The 23397-nt window shown below is 33.8% G+C and overlaps 1 protein-coding gene across 1 annotated transcript; it reads right to left on the bottom strand.

Annotated features, from left to right (window-relative positions):
* Positions 1-21625: 21625 nt before the first annotated feature.
* On the bottom strand, positions 21626-23117 carry LOC120179119 (caffeic acid 3-O-methyltransferase-like). Its single transcript, XM_039184823.1, has 4 exons — positions 22684-23117; positions 22293-22597; positions 22152-22216; positions 21626-21958 (listed from the first exon to the last, which is right to left on the bottom strand). The coding sequence occupies exons 1-4, from the start codon at positions 23100-23102 to the stop codon at positions 21656-21658; spliced, it is 1092 nt and encodes a 363-aa protein (XP_039040754.1). The 5' UTR covers positions 23103-23117; the 3' UTR covers positions 21626-21655.
* Positions 23118-23397: the final 280 nt, after the last annotated feature.

Genomic DNA, 23397 nt, shown 5'->3' on the forward strand with positions numbered 1-23397 from the left:
TTCATCTATAAAGTGCTTCATATGGTGCCATACGAATGTTGGCCTGATAGATGTTATTGTAAGCAAACTCAGCCAAAGACAAAAAGTTATCCCAACTACCACGAAAATAAATCATGCAATCCTGCAACATATCCTCTAGAACCTGAATCACTCTCTCTGATTGACCATCAGTATGCAGGTGGAAAGCTATACTGAAATCCAACCTCGTACCTAGAGCCCCATACAGTGCCTTCTAGAATTCGAAGTAAATCTCGGATCTCGATCAGAAATGATATATTGCGAAATACTATATAGCCTGACGATTTCTGAGATATACAATCTAACCAACTTGTCCAACGAATAATTTACCCATACATGAATGAAGTGAGCTGACTTTTTAAGTCTATCAACAATCACCCAGACCAAATCCTTTTTTGAAGGGGTCAAAGGCAGCCCAATAATAAAATCCATAGTAATTTGCTCTTATTTCCACATAGGAATCTTGATAAGCTGTAACGTACCCGACGAATACTGGTGTTCTGCCTTAACTTGTTGATAAGTCAAATATCTAGCCATAAAATCAGAGATGTCCTTCTTCATGTAGATCGAATGATACATCTCTCTCAGATTTCAGTACATCTTATCTCCACCGAGATGCATAGCATATGGACTATTGTGAGCCTCACTGAGGATAGCTTGTCTCAACCCTGCATCATCAGGTACACAATATCAACCTTTGAAACATAAAACTCCATAACGGTCAAAAACATAGCCTGAGGTTGTCCCCTACTCCACTTGCTCAAAGATTGGGTACAAGGAGCTATCTAGAGTTTGTTTGGCCTTGATTTCTTCGGACAATGTCAGCTTGACCTGTAAATCTACTAATAAAACACCATCGTAATATAACTTCTTCCTGGTCATTAAAAACCTCAAATCAACTATTTTCTTCTGACTCAAAGCATATACAACGACGTTAGCTTTACCCGGGTGATAATCAATCACACAATCATAGTCCTTCAGAAGCTCAAGCCAATGACGTTGCCTCGGATTAAGTTCATTCTGGGTCAGAAAATATATCAAACTCTTATGATCCATGAAAATGTAACACTTCTCTCCATATAGATAGTGTCTTCAGATCTTTAAAGAAAAACTCATTGCTGCCAACACCAAATCATGGGTCTGGTAATTACACTCATGCAGGCGCAGCTGACGAGATGCATAAGCTATTATTTTCCCTTCATGCATCAGAACATAACCAAGTTCAGAGTGTGAAGTGTCACTATACATTATAAAATCCTTCTCGGGCTCAGGTTGAGTTAAAACTAGACCTTGAGTCAATATTGTCTTCAATTTTTCAAAGCTCTCCTACTGTGCATCGCCCTAGTCAAACGAAACATTCTTACTCAACAATTTTGTTAAAAGAGAAGCAATGATCTAGAAGCCCTTGACAAAACATTGATAATACCCAGCTAAACCCAAAAAACTATGAATCACAGAGATATTCTTGGATCTCTTCCAACTCACAATGGCCTCAATCTTGCTCGAATCGAATTGGATACCTTTTGCAGAAACAATATGCCCAAGAAACGACACCTTCCAAAGCCAAAATTCACATTAGCTCATATTAGCATATAAACAATGCTCTCTCAGTGTCTGTAGAACAATCCTTAAATGTTTGTCATGCTCTACCTCAGTCCAAGAATATACCAGAATATCATCAATGAAAACTACTACAAACTGATCTAAATAGGGCCAGAACACACGATTCATCAGGACTATAAAAGTTGCGGGAGTATTCGTAAGACTAGAAGGCATCACCAGGAACTATAATACCTATATCTAGTGCGGATGGCAGTCTTCGTAACATCTGAACCATTAACCTTTAACTAGTAGTACCTGAGCGAAGATCGATCTTAGAAAATACAGTAGTTCATCGTAATTGATCGAATAAGTCATTAATCCGGGGTAGTGGGCAGTAATTCTTAACCATCAACATGTTCAAATTCCAGTAATCGATGTATTGTCTTACTGATCCATCATTCTTTTTCACAAATAGGACTGGAACACCCCAGGGTGAGGTACTATGTCTAGTGAAACCTCGATAAAGTAATTCTTATAATTGGACTTTCAACTCCTTAAGTTCTATCAGAGCCATGCGATATGATGCCATGGAAATAGGTGCAGATCCAGGATAAGTCTCAAACTCTACCTCTCTATCAGGAGGTAACCCTGGAAACTCCTCCAGAAAGACATTGAAAAACTCGCTAATTGTATAAATCTCCTCAATCTTGGACAATGAGCCTTACAATTTCAAGATACAGGCAATGAAAGTCTCATAACCCTTCTAGACCATTCGATCAATAACCAAAGTCGATACTATATTGGAGAAATAGCCACGATGCTCACCAACTAACACAACACCCGGCCATCAGAAGTCTTCAGAGCAGCTCTCTTATACTCACAATCAAAATTGACATTGTGTTTATTAAACCATTCTATCCCTAGAATTAAATCGAACTCCTCTAAATGAAGCTCCATAAGGTCGATGAGAAAATTTTCACATTGAACCTCCAGAAGACAACATCGAAATACATTAATCACAACCACTAACTGTCCTACTAGATTCATAACCATAACAACACTCTCAGTGTTATCAATTGGAATATGAAGGTCTCGGGATACCGAACTCGATACATAGAAGTAGGTGGAGCCATTGTCTAGTAATGCAAAGTATGGAACAAAATAAATGGTAAATGTACCTGCAATAACCTCTGGCTCATCTCTGTCATCCCCTGGCGTCTGGTAGTATACACCAGAGCTAGCTGTCTAGCCTCTAAAACTGGTGGCCTTGCCTCTACTGGGGTTGGGCCCTACTGTCTACCCTGAATGCTGATCCATATGTATTCCCCTGACTACAACCTATAGTTGGGTCTAAAATGAAGCTTGAGAATGCACAGGAGTCTGGAAGCTTTCGCTCTGATGAAGCTAGTTGCGGACAGCCCCTTAGAAAATGACCATTGGATCCATAATGAAAGCAGGCACCCGACTTCTTACGACACTCTCCACAATCTCAGTTACCATAAAAGTAACAACAGGGTACCTGAGGCAGACCTGAAGAGCTACTTCCACTAACAGCTGGGGGTGGAGATTTTGCAGGCCTGGAACTGATATTGATCCTCTGAGAGATCAAAGTATGAGTCATCTTCTTAGGACATGCATAAAACTCAGTAAGACCGGAAGACTCCTAGGCCGCTCTCGATTAACACGTTCTCTAACGGTAGCTAAGGCCTCCACCTCCTCGACATCTTTCAATTGCTTACCAGAACATCAAATATCTCATCCTGGTGGGTCACAACCTACAAACGCCTCATACTAAGTCTGAGAGCAAACATATGACATATATCTCTCTTAGTTAGAACCAAATATTACCATATTTTAACAGCTTCAAGAATTCAAACTCGTACTCAGAAACTGACATATCTCCCTATACCAAGTCCTATAACTGTTGTCGTCTCTCAGCCAAATAACGCTCTCCCATAAAATGCTTCCTGAAGTGCTCTTTGAAGAAATCCCAAGTCAGACAATCAGTTGGAACACTACTGACTATAGACTCCCACCAGGTGTGGACATTCCCATCTAATATCGCAAAAGCTCTTAAATATCTATTCGTTTGATCAAAACCCAGATGATCTATATGCCTTTATGTATCATGCAGTCGTTCTTTATCCTTAGTAGGAGCTCCCTCAGTCGGACCTCCAAATGTCTTAACCCCATTAACAATTAGGGTCTAAGTAATTGGGACCTCAGGGACAACACTAACAGCTCTAACAGCACTCTGAATCAGTTGCAAGAACTACCTACCGAGAGTATTATCTAGCACCACTCTCGTAGGCTCATAACTAGAGTCTAGAGCTCCCCTAACAGGGGTCGTTAATCTATCTCAAGAATAGGTGGTGGGTCTAAAGTAGAGTCATCTACTGCGTCAATAAACCTAGCAGCTCAACCTCACCCACGGCTAGGCTGACGACATCATCTTGCACTCATCAAGATGTATCTTAAATTCACTACAAGATGTAAACTTAACATTAGATTTGCACTAGAGTACTGGACACATTTAACTTTTAAAAATAGGTGACATGGCCTTACAGAAATTTTTGTAAAAAGTTTTCAAAATACTGTAAAATTATATGTAGGACTCTTTCATAGTCCGAGGATTTAAAACATAAAACTCTGATACCAATTAAATGTAACCCCTAGACCCAACCTATGCATTTCGATTAAGTCTAACATATTACATTAAAAATTCTTAAAATAATTTCAAAAATGTTATTTGATAATTTAATTCCATATTTTAAATAACATCATGAAAACATAGTGATTAGTTATAAGTCAATCAAATAAAGATAAAACCTTAAGTAACAGAGTAAAATAAAAACATGTCATCAGCAGTAGTAAACAAAAATAAGTCACAAAAACAAGTATTTAAAATAATTGCCCCTGTCACCATAATTAAAGGCAGAGTGGTAGATAAAACATTACAACAAATTGATATGTACTAAATGTGTCCATCATCCAAGTGCCTGGTACGGGGTGCCTATCCAAGAGTATCTGAAAGTGGAAAATGGTTTAAAACATGAGCTAGGGCCTCATGTGTCCCAATAGTGCAATTAAAACATAATATGTAAAATAATCAAGTAATAATTCTGTAAAATATCAGGGAAATCTTAATGAAGTTTAAGTTTTTAAATCTCGTAGTTTACCCTTCTCTCGTACACCATATACATTTCCCTAGAACTGCATCCATATGCCTTACCTTATACCAGTATATATAAGAAGCAACCTAAGGGAGCATCTTAGGGCCTGAGAGCCTACCCAAAAAGTTCTCGGGGCCTCGGAGCTACCAAAGAGTCACCTTAGGTACGTAAAGAATTACCAGCTTGATCATCCATACTCCATTAACCTACCCAAATCGTATCTCAAATATACTGTTTACACAATGAGCAGTAAATTCCATAAATCCATAATAATGAAATCCAGTGAAAACCAATAACCAGATAACATATATCATTAAGTCATAGTCCATAAACCATCAACCAGTAAATCATAATTTTTAGTGAAATATATTTCAAAGAAGAAAAAACATCGTGTAACACATATGGAACACATCTAGAAAAATAGGGTCAAATAGTAGATCTACTAAACACTGGCTAGCCACATTCTGCAGCAGTACTCGAACCTAATTCATTATAAAATGAGTTAATATCTAAGTAATATTCTAATATGGGCATTCATAAGGTTTATGGGTTATACGAGTGACTATTCGCTCACGAGGTCTAGCGGATCGAAAAGAGTTGGGTCAACCTGTTGAGCGATCAGGAGAGTCTCGAGTACCTTCGAATAACTAATCAATCTCAAGTCTTAATTTAATTACTCAAAATTAAAACACTTACAAATGCATGATCGGGTTTGACGGTCAATTAGGAGGCTTTCAAGTTCGAATTTGATAAAATAGACTTTAGATTCAAACTCAGGACGTCGAAAAACATAAAATATGACTTTTCAAAATTTTTGACTTTTTTGTCAAAGTCAACGGTCAACTCTTGTCAAAGTCAATGGGTCAGGTCAAAGTCAACAGCTCAGGTCAAAGTCAATGGGTTGGTTGAATTCAATGGGTTGAGTCAAAGTCAACAGGTCAAACCGGTTCGGTTTGGGCAGTTCGGGTCGTTCCAGACCGAATAGACTGGCCTAACAGGTTTTCTTGGAGCGGAAAAAGCACAACGCGCACCACCGGTGCGTGATGGTGCGTACGATGGTGAAGGGGGTCAGGGACAGCAACCGATCCTTCCATGAGCAGCTAAACAACATTATCAACCCAAAACAACATCCAATCAAGCCAAAAACGAGTAAAAATATTCAAATATAGCAAAGAACGATTTACCCACACAAGTGACAGGAAAACGAAGGTGACAACCTCACCCACTGGTCAGGTTTTGATCGCACGGTGCTGGGGAGTCTTCCAAGGGTGGCAGTGAGGCAAGACAATGACGGAGGCGACCGGAATCAACCAAAACATATGTGGAAATAGGGTGAGTCCATTGATGGTGTCGGAGCGATGAACGGTGGTCGGATATTGATGATTTGGGGAAGTCGACGAGGGGTAAGATTTAAGGGAAGTTAGGGATTCAGGGTTTGATTTGGGGATTTTTAATTCCGAGTATTAAACCCAGGCTTTAAGCCCTATATAAAATTTTAATAATAAAATTTCAAAAATAGTGCCCTAGCCTAGTGGTAGGGCGTGGGCAGCCACACTTGGGTAGGGGTTCGACACCCCTCAAAACCTAACCATTTCTTTTATCTTTTTTCTCTAATAACATAAAATGTATTAATTAGGTTTCAAGTCCCTAAATTTCCCAATTATCTAAAACAGTTAAGTTCTGAAAACTTGCATTTTAGTCCCCAAATTCATTAAATTGCTTATAAATTTTAAATTTTTATTCTAATTTCTTTAAATTGGGTTGTGACAGCAAGTGGCCAGAGCAAATCATCAAAAGGAAAGAAAAGAAAAGACTCATCATTATATTAACTATAGATGCAAAAGACTTGGTTCATTTTCAAAAAAATGAAGGCTAAGTTGGTTGTTACGTGTTGTTTCTTTCTAATCCAAATACATAAATTGATGCAAAAGTGGTTGAGATTCAATAATTTGAGCTTGTAAGGTTATGTTTGAATCCACCCATCGTCACTCCTTGTGGACAATCTGTAAATTCTAAAGTAAATTACAATTAAGTCTTAGGTATGTCTTGGCCTGGACTGGGAGAGCCACCCTGTAACATCCTCAATACCGGGTTAGTAACCAAATTGTAATATTTCAGAATTTGGTGATTAAAATGGAATAGTTGAAAAGCTCAATGATTTATTTGGAAATATTACCTTAAAGAGGCTAGTAATTATAAAAGGTATTAAAGGGAAAAAGGGTCATTTGACCAAGAAATAAATTAAAAATGGGATATGGTAAGGATATATACACGTGGGAAGGAGAGATTTCTCTAGAGCTTTCTTCTTTCTTCTTCTTCTTCTTCATACGTGAAAGAGAGCCAAGCAAAGGTAAGCTTTCTGATCTGTTGATTATTTGTTAATTTAAAGTTTGGGTTTTGATCGTTAGATGATAACTAAGCTTAAGGAAAGCTTAAGTTATCTTAAAATCAAAAGATAAAAGAGTTAGGAAAGATTAAAGATTTTGAGTTCTTAAATGAAATTTTGATAAAGAGTTGATAATTAGAATTGGAAGTTGGATTTGACTTTCATCAATCTAGTTAAGACATGTGAAGTGTTAGAAGTGGAATTAAATCATGTTGCAAAGTTGTATAATTCTTGAATCTTATAAGGAGGATAGGATTTTGGGGCTTAAGATGAAATAAATGAGTATAGATTAGTTTAAATAGATGTATAAGAGTTAAGAATAGAAAAAGGGATGAAATATGAAGAGTTGAGAGAATAAAAAGGGATTTTCGTGCTCAAAGTATCATTTATGGGTTGCGTGCATCGATGCATCTTCAATGTGCATCGATGCACTCTCAAATAAATGAAAATCGAATGTAATTAGTGCATCGATGCATAAGGAGTGCATCGATGCACTTGCTTAAAATACAAACATCGAATAGGATTTATGCACCGATGCATGGATAGTGCATCGATGCACCTGTCAAGGGATGCATCGATACATGGTGTAGTGCATCGATGAATGCCTTCATTAAAAGTTGAAAATAACTTTCTTTTTAGCCTAAGAAATGATGGTTTAGAATCTATCAATTAGAATACTGATATGTATCAATGTATTACTACGTAGATTTAGAGCATAATCTTGTTCCGGAACAATCAAAGAATTAGAATCAAATCAAAGCAAGCAAGGCTAAGGTGAGTGCATAATATAAGTATAAGGTAATGGAAATAAGACTTGCGATAAGTCTATTTTTGAGATAAAAGTCATAGTATAATAGTATGAACGTGCATATATTATAGTTTGGATTAAATGTGAGTAAGTTATAGATGTTTACATATGATTTACCACATGTTATATGACTCATATGAATGTACTCACATGCTTGTGTGGTAGAATATGAGATAGATGATTATATGCATATGTGTTTATATGTTATACTGAATGATACATGATATAGACATGTATATAAATTTATGAATTTATATGACTATGAAATATGAATGTGATACGTGCATATAGAGAAGACTGAGTGATATGATTTATGTGATCACATTTAATACGGGATTACATTTAATACGTAATTACATGCACTTGTATTACATATTACATGATATGAGATAGAGTTCTACACATACATGTGGTATGTGATAGAGAAAAAGGAACATGTGATCATAAAGAAGTGATATGAATATAATGCCCATGATATGTGATATGAGAGCTACGAGTATAGTTGGCATGCCAAGAGTCGAGGGTTACCTATGTTCTATAGGACATATGGATAGTTTACCTAGGTTCTTTGGGACCTATGGACAGTTACCGAGGATCTTTATGACCTCTAGATAGGTCCTTCGGGATATTTATATGAGCTGTGGTGTAGCATAATGGTGCACAACCTCAATATACTCATATATCTTAAGTTCTCAAAAGTATACATGGGCTAATACATGGTCTTTGAAGAGAGTAAATAAAACAATTGTTATGATACTATATATGCTCTGTTGTGAAAGGGTACATGTGTTCCAAGGTATGTGTAATAAGGTTTTAATATATTTATATGAGAAAAAGGAATATAGTGATAGTAATATAAGTACTGATAAGCATATTAATGGGCTTACAAAAGTGTTTACATTATCATATGTTATTATGTTGTTATCATGTATACGGAAGTCATAGATGAAATGATGAATTCATAGATTGCATATTTATATGTATGAAAAATGTATCATTATTATGTTTATGCCTCACTAAGTCTGTGACATAGCGTGTAAGTGATTTACACGTAGGTACCAAGAATCGGGAAGAACAAAAATAGGAGTGGAAAGAACAGTAGCATTGCTAGAAGATCAGATCAGAAGTAACTGTTAAAGTATGTATTTTGATGGTGTATAGTGTGTTGCCATGTAAGAAAAGTGTTAGTTACAAATGCTCTGATCAGTTTTGTCTTGTTTTGGTTAACTCGTGTACATTAACAATGTTATTTTAATAAAAGTTTTAAATTTCCTTGGTTTTTGTCAAAAGTTAAAGTTTATAAAGTCAATGTGACACCTCAGAGTTGTATCCGGGTCAAATACGGGTTAAGGGTGTTATATTTAATGGTATCAGAGCTACGGTTTAGTCAATTCTCGGCATAAACCGAAGTCTAGAGTGTCTTATAAAGTATACATGCCAACAAAATAGTGAAAACTTCGGATCTGATATAATAGTAAGTGTGTTGTTTTGCTGATAGAATGATATGGTATATTTTTATAGATGTCCGGACATGATAGTTCTTGAAGTCAAGCGGGAGATGATCGGCCCGCTGAAAGTAGTAATTCACCTGCCTGGCCCAGCAAGGTGAAGAACAGGCACCTTTTGGAGTGCCTATAGCTGATCAAGATGTGTTCTTTAAAACATTAGATGTAGTATTGACGCGATTCTAACCTCCTGCTACTTCAACTCCAAGAATGAATGTTGCAAAGGAGTTGAAGGGTTTGGGAGCTCAGAGTTTAAGGGTGAAGCCGAAGAATGTCCTGTTACCACAGACCTTTGGCTTAATGATGTAAAGGTTATGTTAGAAGGACTTCACTGTTCTAATATGGAGAAATTAGATGAGTGGTCTCCTTGCTTCGTGGGCAAGCTAGAATTTGGTGGACAAATGTTACTCTGAGACTGACAAGTGATCAAGTAACCTGGTCTTTATTCTTAGAAGAATTTAAGCACAAGTATATAGGAGACCACTTTATTCGAAAATTAAGCAAGAGTTCTTGAATCTGAAACAGATGAATCGCACAGTGTATGAGTACGAGTGAGAGTTTAATAAGTTAAGTCGTTTTGTGACTAAGTTGGTCCCAAAGAGAAGTATGTGTGTGAGTGGTTTGTAGAGGGTTTATGCCCGAGGTTAAAAGAAATGTTAATAGTGTTGAACTTGTCTTCGTTTCAAGAAATAGTAAATCGTGCTAAAGCTCTAGAAAGAGCTCAGAATGAAAGGTTTGGGGATCAAAGATTCCAACCCTCTAAAAGAATAGGGGCTTCATCAAGTTCTGCACCACCCAAGAGAGGTAGAGATTCTGGTTTTCAGTCTCAGTCAAGGACTGGATCGGTGGTATCCTCCGTTAGAAATCAAATCAGATAAGAACTAGACAGACCAATCAGTAGGGTCTGGTGATGGAAGAGCACAACAGAGACATTGTCACACTTGTGGAAGATATCACGGTAGGACGTGTAGAGTTAAATCTGGATCTTGTTTCGATGTAGGGAAACAGAACATTTCATGAGAGATTGTCCATTGGGGACAGAAGAGCATGCACAGTTGGATCAATCTGCTTCTATGTCTCAAAGAGAAAGGGGTAGAGGAAGAGGCAGAAGTCAACTTGAATCCTCTACTCAATAGAAATACGTTCCACTGCTCGAATGTATAATATTAATACCAACGAAGATTTTGATGATCTAGAGATAATAGCAGGTATATTTTCTATTGTACAGTAAATGCGTTATGATATTGGTTGATCCGAGTTGTATATATATATATGAGTAGTGAACGGGTGAGAGAATTGAGAATGTAGATAAAAGTCATTTGTAGTAATATTAAAGTGACAAATTTAGTAAGGCACAGTGCTCAAGTAAATTAGATATGTTAGAGATGTTCCATTCAGATTTAGGGAATTGAATTCTTTTTTAACCTAATGGAGTTATTCTTCAAGGGATTGGAAGTAATATTGGAGATGGACTAGTTATATAGTTAGTATGCAAATGATAATTGTAAATTAGGAAGAGGTACAACTAATCAGCTAGACAGATTGGAAATGTCAGTGTTGAAGGATATATGTTATAAGTAAAAATATTAAAAGAGAAAGTGATATGAGTATGTTTTGGAAGAGTTTGGGGAATATATATATATATATTTGTGATCAGTTTATAAGACAAAGATAAATGAAATGTTTGAATTTGAATCAAGAAAAAGAAAAAAAGAAAGAAGGTTTAATAAGTTATGGAAATAAAGGATGAGTTATTTTGATTAGAAAGAACATATATGTGGATGATTTGACGAAGGTTTACATTTTTCTTTATAGAAGTGGGTTGAATAACAAGTAATGTGAGAATGAATGTATTAAAGTTAAAGGATTTATATGTTTGATGGAAGTTAAAGATTTAACAGAAAAGTTTGAGATGAAAAGGGATAAATATATTTTGACTGAATAAGAATTTTACAAGGAATAAGGCTGTGCAAGTAGTGTTAAATATCATAATTATGGAAATACGATATGGAAGGTTATTTAAAGATAATTATAAGTGTTATGAAAGGATTATGAAAGCATAAAGAAAAAGGATATGATCTATGAGATAAGAAGATGGTGATTTATGAAGAATTAATTTGATATAGAGAAATTAATTGGAATAAGAATTTGGTTATGTATAAGAAGATCTTGATTATAATAGGATAATTGGATAAAGAAATGAAAAGAATTGAGTTTAAAGGATCAGATATGTGAAAGACTATATGGAAGGGTAGATGATAAGTTCAATATAGAAGTGAAGGAAAATGTGCAAGGTGATATGAAAAGATTGTTTGATTTTGTAAAATATATGTTTAATCACATTTAAAGAATATTCAAGATTATATTCTTGGTTAAATGATAATGAAATAAGAGTTTGGTTACTGTCTACGGGATGAGTAACATTATATGGATTTTATGAAGGTCAAAGGAAAAATGTAAAAATTGAAAGAGTGGAAAATATAGATAAAGATTGGATTCTTTGGAAATTGAAGGCAAATCACTGATTATAAATTACAAAGGAATAAGTTGAAAAAGCAACATAAGAACATTAGAAGATATGTTCTTATCAAGATGTACAGTGAAAAATTCGAGGACGAATTTTCTTTAAAGGAGGGGAGATTTATAACATCCTCAATACTGGGTTAGTGACCAAATTGTAATATTTCAGGATTTGGTGATTAAAATGGAATAGTTAAAAGTCAATGATTTATTTGGAAATATTACCTTAAAGATGCTAGTAATTATAAAAGGTATTAAAGGGCAAAAGGGTCATTTGACCAATAAATAAATTAAAAATGGGATATGGTAAGGATATATACACGTGGGAATGAGAGATTTCTCTAGAGCTTTCTTCTTTCTTCTTCTTCTTCTTCATACGTGAAAGAGACCCAAGCAAAGGTAAACTTTATGATCTGTTGATTATTTGTTAATTTAAAGTTTGGGTTTTGATCGTTAGATGATAACTAAGCTTAAGGAAAGCTTAAGTTATAACTAAGCTTAAGGAAAGCTTAAGTTATCTTAAAATCAAAAGATAAAAGAGTTAGGGAAGATTAAAGATTTTGAGTTCTTGATGAAATTTTGATATAGAGTTGATAATTAGAATTGAAAGTTGGATTTGACTTGTCATCAATCTAGTTAAGACATATAAAGTGCTAGAAGTGGAATTAAATCTTATTGCAAAGTTGTATAATTCTTCAATCTCATAAGGAGGATAGGATTTTGGGGCTTAAGATGAAATAAATGAGTATAGATTAGTTTAAATAGGTGTATAAGAGTTAAGAATATAAAATGGATGAAATATGAAGAGTTGAGAGAATAAAGAAGGGATTTTCGTGCTCAAAGTATCATTTCTGGGTTGCGTGCATCAATGCATCTTCAATGTGAATCGATGCACTCTCAAATAAATGAACATCGAATGCAATTAGTGCATCGACGCATAAGGAGTGTATCGATGCACCTGCTTAAAATACAAACATCGAATAGGATTTATGCACCGATGCATGGATAGTGCATCAATGCACCTGTCAAGGGATGCATCGATACATGGTGTAGTGCATCGATGCATGCCTTCATTAAAAGTTGAAAATATCTTTCTTTTTAGCCTAAGAAGTGATGGTTTAGAATATATCAATTAGAATACTGATATGTATCAATGTATTACTATGTAGATTTAGAGCGTAATCTTGTTCCGAAACAATCGAAGAATTAGAATCAAATCAAAGCAAGCAAGGCTAAGGTGAGTGCATAATATAAGTATAAGGTAATGGAAATAAGACTTGCGATAAGTCTATTTTTGAGATAAATGTCATAGTATAATAGTATGAACGTGCATATATTATAGTTTGGATTAAATGTGAGTAAGTTATAGATGTTTACATATGATTTACCACATGTTATATGACTCATATGAATGTACTCACATGCTTGTGTGGTAGAATATGAGATAGATGATTATATGCATATGTGTTTATATGTTATAGTGAATGATACATGATATAGACATGTATATAAATTTATGAATTTATATGACTATGAAATATGAATGTGATACGTGCATATAGAGAAGACTGAGTGATATGATTTATGTGATCACATTTAATACGTGATTACATTTAATATGTAATTACATGCACTTGTATTACAAATTACATGATATGAGATAGAGTTCTACACATACATGTGGTATGTGAAAGAGAAAAAGGAACATGTGATCATAAGAGAAGTGATATGTATGTAATGCCCATGATATGTGATATGAGCTAGGGGTATAGTTGGCATGCCAAGAGTCGAGGGTTACCTATGTTCTACGGGAAATATGGATAGTTTACCTAGGTTCTTCGGGACCTATGGACAGTTATCAAGGATCTTTATGACCTTTGGATAGTTACCGAGGATCTTTATGACCTCTGGATAGGTCCTTCGGGACATTTATATGAGCTGTGGTGACAGCATAATGGTTCACAACCTCAATATACTAACATACCTTGAGTTCTCAAAAGTATACATGGCTAATACATGGTCTTTAAAGACAGTAAATAAATCAATCGTTATGATACTATATATGCTCTGTTGTGAAAGGGTACATGTGTTCGAAGGTATGTGTAAAAAGGTTTTAATATATTTATATGAGAAAAAGGAATATAGTGATAGTAATATAAGTACTGATAAGCATATTAATGGGCTTACAAAAGTGTTTGCATTATCATATGTTATTATGTTGTTATCATGTATACGGAAGTCATAGGTGAGATGATGAATTCATAGATTGCATATTTATATGTATGAAAAATGCATCATTATTATGTTTATGCCTCACTAAGTTTGTGACTTAGCGTGTAAGTGATTTACACATAGGTACCAAGAATCGGGAAGAACAAAAATAGGAGTGGCAAGAACAGCAGCACTGCTAGAAGATCAGATCAGAAGTAACTATTAAAGTATGTATTTTGATGGTGTATAGTGTGTTGGCATGTAAGAAAAGTGTTAGTTACAAATGCTCTTATCAGTTTTGTCTTGTTTTGGTTAACTCGTGTACAGTAACAATGTTATTTTAATAAAAGTTTTAAATTTCCTTGGTTTTCGTCAAAAGTTAAAGTTTGAGAAGTCAATGTGACACCTCATACTTGTATCCGGGTCGGATACGGGTTGAGGGTGTTACACACCCCTAACCTAAACTTTTTGTAACAAAAAAATACATAAATTGATTCTTACCTGATTTATTCCTTTTTCATTACTATAATTTCTTTTGCAAGTATGAGGATTATTATCATGTGCTTGATTGAATTATTACGAGCCTATTCTTCATATATTATTAACTAATTTCTATATGTTTTTATATTTTATAATATTCATTTGTGGATAAACCATAACTTTTTAAGCATGTGTGGTAAAAACGAAACTTACTTGTTTATCTTATTTCTAATTTTTATAAATTAAATTAGATAATTAAAAATATTACCAATATGATTCACTTTTTGGCCAATGGAGTTTAAGCTTGATTTGATTTTAATTAAGGGGAGGTAAATGTAATTTAAAAAATCGCGTACCATTTTTCTCATTTATAATTTGTATTCTAATTTTTTATATATAAAATAAACCAATAGTTTAACGATGGTTGCATGACCTCAGTTTCCTAATATTTGGTACCTATTGCTAAATTATTTATTTTTAAGTATAATAGTTGCATATATAATTACTTTTAGTATTGGTCGTGGACCGTTTATATTTCATAATTTTGTTTTCTTTTTTTATTTCATCTTTGCTTCTTTTTATTTTTTTAATAACTCTCTTCTAGCTCGTTTTCCTTCGTTTTTATGACACATGTTTGGTTGTTTGGCCATTTTTTTCGTTTAATTTTCTCATGGTGGATTTGACGATGTCTAGATTAAACAAGATGACGTTTATTTGTTATCATGTTGATCTTCTCTGCTTTTGACCCTTATATTAGATTTGGATACGCAATTTATGTTCGGAGACAATTTTCTCACAGCACTCAATTTTGATTTACGATTGTCGATGGTCTTTTAATGGTCTGATCCCATGTTGTAGTTCTTTTGTTGATGCACTTAGATCTATTCGTATATGTCTTCTTCTTTTTTAGTTTTTGCAGTCTAATTTGGTTGTTACTATTGTTTTTTATAAGTCTAATATAGCTCACCAACAGTGGCGTATGCAAAGCATATTTAGGGTGGGTATGTGCCCACTTTGGAATCCGAATTTCTTTATGTTAATTGTCTATTGTATTATGGTGTCTACCCTGAAATTTTATTTGTGTTCACCTTATAAGAAAATTTTCAATAATTAATGTGTGTGCTCACTCTCATAAATATTTCTGATCCTTCAGTGTTCACCAATAGTGAATAACCATCCACTATTACCGAAATTCAAATCCCACTTGTATAGGCTAAGACCAAAATCAAATTAAACATTTCGAATTATTTGTTAGATAGACTTTTCATTTTTATTGTATCGAAAATATATAGGGAATAATAATTATTCTTCATTTATTCTAAAAAAATCAGATGATATAATAAATAAAATTTAACTTGTCAATAACTTTGACTGAAAATCCATGTTAGTTGCACTTTTCATTTGTCAACCATGCTTTATTTATTCCAACTCTTTTGTATTGTTTATTTTAAATATATTTTACTAATTTATATCCTCGCAGATTCATTGTGTGAATAATTGAACATATTAAAAAAAAACCTCACTAGTTGTTGTTAGCTTTATCATCGAACGAATAATGTCAAGAGGGGTGAATTGGCCTTTGAAAAATTGTGGTAGATGCAATTGAAAATTAAAACTTTGCGCAACGATTTAGTGTGATTCGACTTCTAAACCAAGTCTACATCTACTACCTTAGTTATCCACACTAAGGATTTCTCAAATCTGCTAGATTTGCAAACCTTAAGGATAAGGTGTAACCTTACAAAGACACACAAGGTTTATACCCCAAAACCTTGCTTACACACTATCTCAAAGAGAAATTACAAATTTAGCAAACAAAAGAAAAACCTCACAAAGGAAAATGAGTTTGCAACTAATTAAGCACACACCCAAATTACACTTGAGCAAGAATAAACAAGAAGCTCACAAGTGTATTTACAAGAATTTGATAATTTAGCACTAAAAACTCTTTTGATGTTGAAATGATCTTGCAATTAGCTTTCTTCTTGTTCTCCATTTGAATCTTGGTCCCTTTTGTGTCTTCTAACATCAATCTAGCCATTTGGAGGTATTGGATTCATTAATTTTGAGCATTTAATGGTCACCTGCACATTTGGTATCGATACCAACAACTGAGCCTTTCAACGGTCAAATTTACAGTCGTGGAGCCTTCAATATCGATACTACTTGAATCAGTATCGATACCCACCCTTCAGTCTCGAGATTAAGGTCTTGGTATCGAGACCAAAAACTAATATGCAATATTGGTATCGAGACTGCATAATTGGTCTCGAGACTGGATGATGTTTTGCCTAAAAATTTAGTGTTTTGAGTTTTAGAAAAATGTTTATAAAATGCAGATTAACTCAAAAACACTTGGGATTATTTTTCACACTTAAAAATATTTTAATTTTGTTTATGAAAAATATTATAAAATTGAGAAATTTGCAAATTTTAACAACTGAAATCATTTAAAATTAATGTTTTGTCAAAATCAAATGTTGGTTCAACAATCTTCCCCATTTTGATATAACAAAACCTTTTTGTGAAATTTTACTTTTAGAAATTTATTTTTCATATTTTGCGAAAAATAAGTCTCCCTCTTAGAAAAACAATTTTTGGCTAAAATGATTGATGGCTAGAAAATTTACACGTATACATATTTTCCCCCTTTTTGTTATAGCAAAATCAAACTGAGCTTCAAAAGATAAATTATGTTAGTGTAATAGGGAACTCAATTATTCAACATAAAAATAATCAAAAGTCAAATTATGCTTATCATAAAATAATCAAGTTCAAAACCATAATATCAACATCATTAATTCAAACATGAATCCATAAAATACCAAATTAACCAAGTATCAAACATATAATAACATAAAGTTCAAAAATAAGTCATAAAGTGCATAAGACCAAATATCAAAGCAAATGTCCTCAAATGAAAAATAAATGACTAATCTTTCGAAGAAGGCGATGAAAGAGAGAAAGGCAATAAGTGTTGTCGTATCAAGAGAACGTCATTCTCAAGTGTGTCCAAGCGACGATCCATGGTAGACGCAAGCGTTGATCCACGGAATCTATATGAGCACGTAAGTCACCGAAATTTTGAACAATGTAATCATACATGGTCTTCATCGATGTCTCCTCTTGATGCAGTGGCACTGGTTGCTCTTCCAATTTTTCTCTTCCTCCTCGCCTTCATTGAAGTTTGGTCTAAAAGGATGCCACTCACCGGACATGCCATTAAACTCCCAATTGGCCTTGTGGGCAGATTTGATATCAATGACACTAACGAGGGGAATAGGAGGGTCAAGGGCAGTAGACACTCTAAGCTTATCCCTAAATATATAGCTAAGAATACAATAACATGGAAGAGTCTTGAAATAGTTAGACCCTTTATGAACAACATTAACAAGTTCTAAGAATATGATCTTTGCAAAGTTTGGGCAAATGTTGTTCTTAATGTTATAAAACCACCAATAGTCGTAAAAGGCATATGGATAGCCTTACCACTCGAAGGATAAAATAACTAAGAGATGAGAAGTAGCAAGAGACGATTCGGGAAATCAGGATGAGTAGGGCTATCATAAAGGAATCTCTTGAAATTAGTAGGGAAAACTCCTTTGAAAGGACCACCATTCCTATCAATGATATTTAAGTGGGAAGCGATGGAGAATGAAATAAGTGTAAAGGTTTCACCCATGAGATACGATCAATTCCAACGATTTTATCAGCATTACCTTGTGCATGGACAAGAATGGCGTTGGCAAGGAAAGCACAAACAAGGTTTGGATGAACCTTAGGAGGAATGTAAAACAAGTCCAACCATCCCCACAAGATGAAGGTTTCAAAAATAGGAAATTGATACACTTCGAACATGAGAAAATCAGGGCCTATTGTACGCTCGGAATAGATTTTCTTATTTTTGTAAAAACTATTGAACAAGTAAAGAGCATCGAGGTTCTAAAGCAAGCGTTTTCAAAATATTATGGATTTGAGGATTGACCTTGGTCGAGAGTCCTACAAGTCCTAGGACGCTTGGGATTTGTTTTAGGAGGCATAATGGATAAAACCCGAGGTTAAAGGCAAGTGAAAAGTTATTTTAGGAATTTTACCGAACACTTGGTAGACAATCCTAAAACAAGGATTGGAGGCTAAAATTTAAGAATGGGTTGACCTTGGCAAGAAAAACATGCATAGTATAATCCAATGAGCAACCCAATTTCAACCAAATGAAATAATTTTAACACATTTTTTTAAAAACAAAACAAAACCCCTATTAAAGTTTTAAAACAAATCTTGAAAGAAACATGTTGTTAAGGCAAATTATATTTTTTTCAAACAACTTATAAATAATTATTAGAGACCAAATGAACTTACCAACATGAAATAAAATCAATTTTAAACATAAATTATGAAAAATAAAAAAAAAGGTATAAAACGATTACCTCAGATTTTGATGAAAATGAGTGACAATGAAGATGCAAATCCACTCTGGATGATGATGTAGTGGGGAATTAAGCACGAATTTGAAGTAATATTGTGTGGAGATAAGATATTTGAGAGAGGGGTTTGATGAGGGTTTACATAGATTTTTATAAAAAAATGAAGAAATTGGGATAAAATATAAATTTTACTCAAAAGTTTAGGTAAATATATCAAAACACAACTCAATTTTATGTATAAAAAATCACCAACTATAATTAATCTTCACTCCGTAGGTGGATTGCCACCCATTTTTACTCAAACGTTTAGATTCATTGGATACAACTTTTAACGATAAAAAAAAGCAAAAACAAATCTCAATTCCTTGACTCATAGTTTGAAAACTATCGATTTGGTAGAGGATTATAGAAAGAGGGTAACATTTTGATTTTTCTTTGAGTTTAGATATTATTTTGTCCAACATGTTGAGAATAATTTAAGGAAATAAGTTTTCAATTGGTAGGAACTAGAATGATGATCCAAAAAATATGATGAGAAGAGATTATGGTTTTGAAAGACCTTAAAATATAAACAATCCAATCATAGGTCAAAATCATACAAACTTTCAAACTCTCCTCGATAAAATTGATTTTCTTGAGCTTTCACGATTCATGAGTATTGTCATAATTTGGATACGCAATTTTCGTTCGAAGATAGTTTTCTCACAACGTTCAACTATGATTTGTGATTGTCGATGATCATTCAATAGTTGCATCCTTATAAGTTATAATATTTACATCTTTTTATGAATTCATCCATATTCTTATTATAATTTGAGTCTAATTATGGAAATTATGTTTGTTTTGACGTAGGAGGTCAAATATGGATGCAAAGGTGAAAATCATCTCAAAAGCGTGTTTTTAGCTTTTTGAATGATAATCAAGTTTTTGAGAAAAATGTGAACCTGGGAAAAAGACCATCTTCGACAAGGCATGATGACGCCTTGTGACTGCTGTTTGATAAGAAGAATCCAAAATTTTGGAGCCAATTCGGGAAAAAACTCACTTTTATAAATATTTTTATATTTGAAAATATTTAACCAATAATCAATCTCCTTTCAATTATTGCTTTATTTATTTTTATTTTCCTTTTATTTTAGATTTTCTTATTTGATCTAGACTTAAAGGAGATTTACTTTTTGGGATTTGACTCTCTATATAAAGAGCCTTTTATCCCCTTTTAAAGAGAGATCTTCTACAACACAACTTATTCTTTTCTCTTGTATTTTCATTCTATCATGAGTGACTAAACTTTTATTTTCGATTTAAGGATGAAACGATTCCGCTGTAATTTTGTGAGGCTTGTGGTAAACTAGTATTTCTCCTTTAATCCAAGTAACTTTTTTCTTTCTTCATATTAGTTAAATTCTTCTCTTCTACCTTTGGTTTTTCCTTTTAGGTTATACACGTAATTTTGGTATTCTTTGTATATGTTTTTCTTTTTCGATCATGTTTATTTGTTTGTCAATAATCGTTCTAATATTATAACATGATTTAGATAAATATTTCAAAACACAACTCAATTTTATGTGTAAAAAATGACCGACTATAATTACTCTTCATTCCGTAGGTGGATTGTCGCCATTTTTACTCAAAAGTTTAGATTCATTGGATACAACTTTTAACGATAAAAAAACAAAAAAAAATCTCAGTTCTTTTGACTAATAGTTTGAAAACTATCGATTTGACAGAGGATTATAGAAAGAGGGATAACATTTTGATTTTTCATTGAGTTTAGATATTATTTTGTTCAACGTGTTGAGAATGATTTAAGGAAAGAAGTTTTCAATTGGTAGGAACTAGAATGATGATCCAAAAAATATGATGAGACGAGATTATGGTTTTGAATGACCTTAAAATATAAACAATCCAATCATAAGTCAAAATCATACAAACTTTCAAACTATCCTCGATAAAATTGACTTTCTTGAGCTTTAACGATTCATGAGTACTGTCATTGATACCTTTTAACTGAAATCTCACTTTATACCACATAATTTGGGTTTCTTACAATTTGTTCCTTTAATATTATACTTTTTCTCTCAAAATATATCTTTATCTCGTAAAATCACCAAAATTTAAACTTCAACATAGAAATCATTTTAATGGTAACTATTTTCAAAATTGATGGTTTAACTTCTCGAAAAAAACATTATGATTTTACTTGAATTATTTTAAATTTTGATCTCAAAATTCTTAGGGAATTACAACTAATTACTCTTGTACTTGGTATTCTATGAGATTTGTTTTACTTAAAAAAGATATTTAAAAATCTTTGAATCATTTGTTCAAATATTTAAGGGTAATTTATTTATATTAGATTCATGTAATGTTACTTAAATTATATATACAAGTAATAAACAGATTTAATATAAAAAAATTACGTATTTGAATTCAACTATTATAAAAATTATAAATATCGGCACGTGCGATGCTTCTCTTACTACATTCCAATAGAAAATATAAAAGAAAACAATATTGGTTAAAAAATAAAAAGAAAGATAAATACCACACATAGTTTGAAAGCCCAGATAACTTAACCGATGGAATCAACCACTTTTATAAATTTCCATAACCCAATAATTATAAGCACGGCAAACGACCTTCAAAGAAGAGAAGCCAGCTTGTTTTGCCAATGTTTCGAACTCTTGTTTGGTCCTTTCTTTAGCCCCAGGAAGAACATGACATAAGTAAACATCTCTTTGGAAGGTTGTCTTTGTTATAATATCTGTCTGTGGAACGTCTGACAATATCGCTTCTATTGATACAATTTTGCCATTCTTCGACAATGCATCATAACATACTTTCAGTAACTTCAGGCATTGATCATCACCCCAGTCATGAAGCATGGTCTAAAAATATACAAACCTTACATTAATCACAAGCTATTTTGTTTTCATTAAAATACACAAAATTTACATAATAACAATTCTTTTGTTTGTTGTGATTATAAAACAGTTGGATTTAATTTCTTAAAATAATTACACGAAGTATTTGGACTAATCGAACTACGTGGGTTTAAAAAGAATATATCTAGAAACTAACCTTCATAAAAATAACTTCGGATTTAGGAATTTCCGTGAACATATCCCCTGCTAAGTGCTCCACTCCTGAGATGTGACAGAAAATTATTAACTTGATTGTTGAAATGATTAGGACGCGGCAACAATGAGGTAATAATATTACCTGGGCAGGGGACAGTATCTTTAATGACTTGAGGCAGGTCAAAGTTAATAGCCTTAATTTGAGGGTACTTGGAAACGATGAGCTTAAGATTAGTACCCAAACCACCTCCCACATCGACCACTTGGCTTACACCCTCAAACCCATTGTAAGTTTGGAGGACTTGGTTCATGACTAGGTCGGTGTAAACAGACATCGCTCGATTGAAATTTTTGGACATTTCATCATCAGTGGCCTGAAGCTCAAACAAGTGCTTCCCAAATGCCCTCTCACTTGAGAACCCTCCCTCCAATATCATATCTTTCATGATTTCCTGTCATAACCAATCAAATTTATTAAAATAACAACAACAAATGGCATGCATACTCTTGAGAATGGATAAAGAAAATAGTTCACTTGCCAGCATTCGATGATGTGCTTCTCAAGGTGGATACGTTGCAATGGAACAAAGGAGATCCCACCTTCGTTTATAAGGAAGTATTTGCCGACCGATGAAAGGCCGTATGACCTCTGCATCTGCCCATCTTCGCCGGTGATTTGTTTGCATGTTAAGATGGAGTGAGTGGTTAAAAGCCTTAGGATTCGATCAACCATGGAAGGGGCGTCTGGGTTTTTGGTCGGAAGCTGAGACACGATCTCAGCAGCCGACAACGTACCCGAAGGAGTGTCGGCTTTGGATATGATCTCTAACAAGCCCACATCCACGGCTACTTTCAAACCGAAAGGAAGTGATGAAATGGAAGCCAAATGCATGGCTTGCAAGATGTCAGCTTCTTCATGTTCATTACATGAAATGTTTTGCAATGAACCCATGGCGTTTTTCGGTATCTTAGACAAGTTCAAGCTTATTACCAAGTATTCAAAACAACTTGATCTCTCACACTTAATTTCCAGCACCCAATCCCCCCACTTTATAGGTAAAAAAAAACAGACAACAATGGGGTTCGAATATCTGAATATCCATATGTATTTCTGCTACTTTTTTGGAGCTAATATATTTATTTATTTTGAAAAGTTGCGTGGGCAAAAGTTGAATTTAAGGCCAGCTTGTCATATACGTATCAGTTGAATAATTTTTATTAAAATATTATAAAAATAATATATATTT

Source organism: Hibiscus syriacus, unplaced genomic scaffold (genome assembly GCF_006381635.1).
Source record: "Hibiscus syriacus cultivar Baekdansim isolate YM2019G1 unplaced genomic scaffold, ASM638163v2 tig00112402_pilon, whole genome shotgun sequence".
In the NCBI taxonomy this organism is placed as follows: Eukaryota; Viridiplantae; Streptophyta; class Magnoliopsida; order Malvales; family Malvaceae; genus Hibiscus; species Hibiscus syriacus.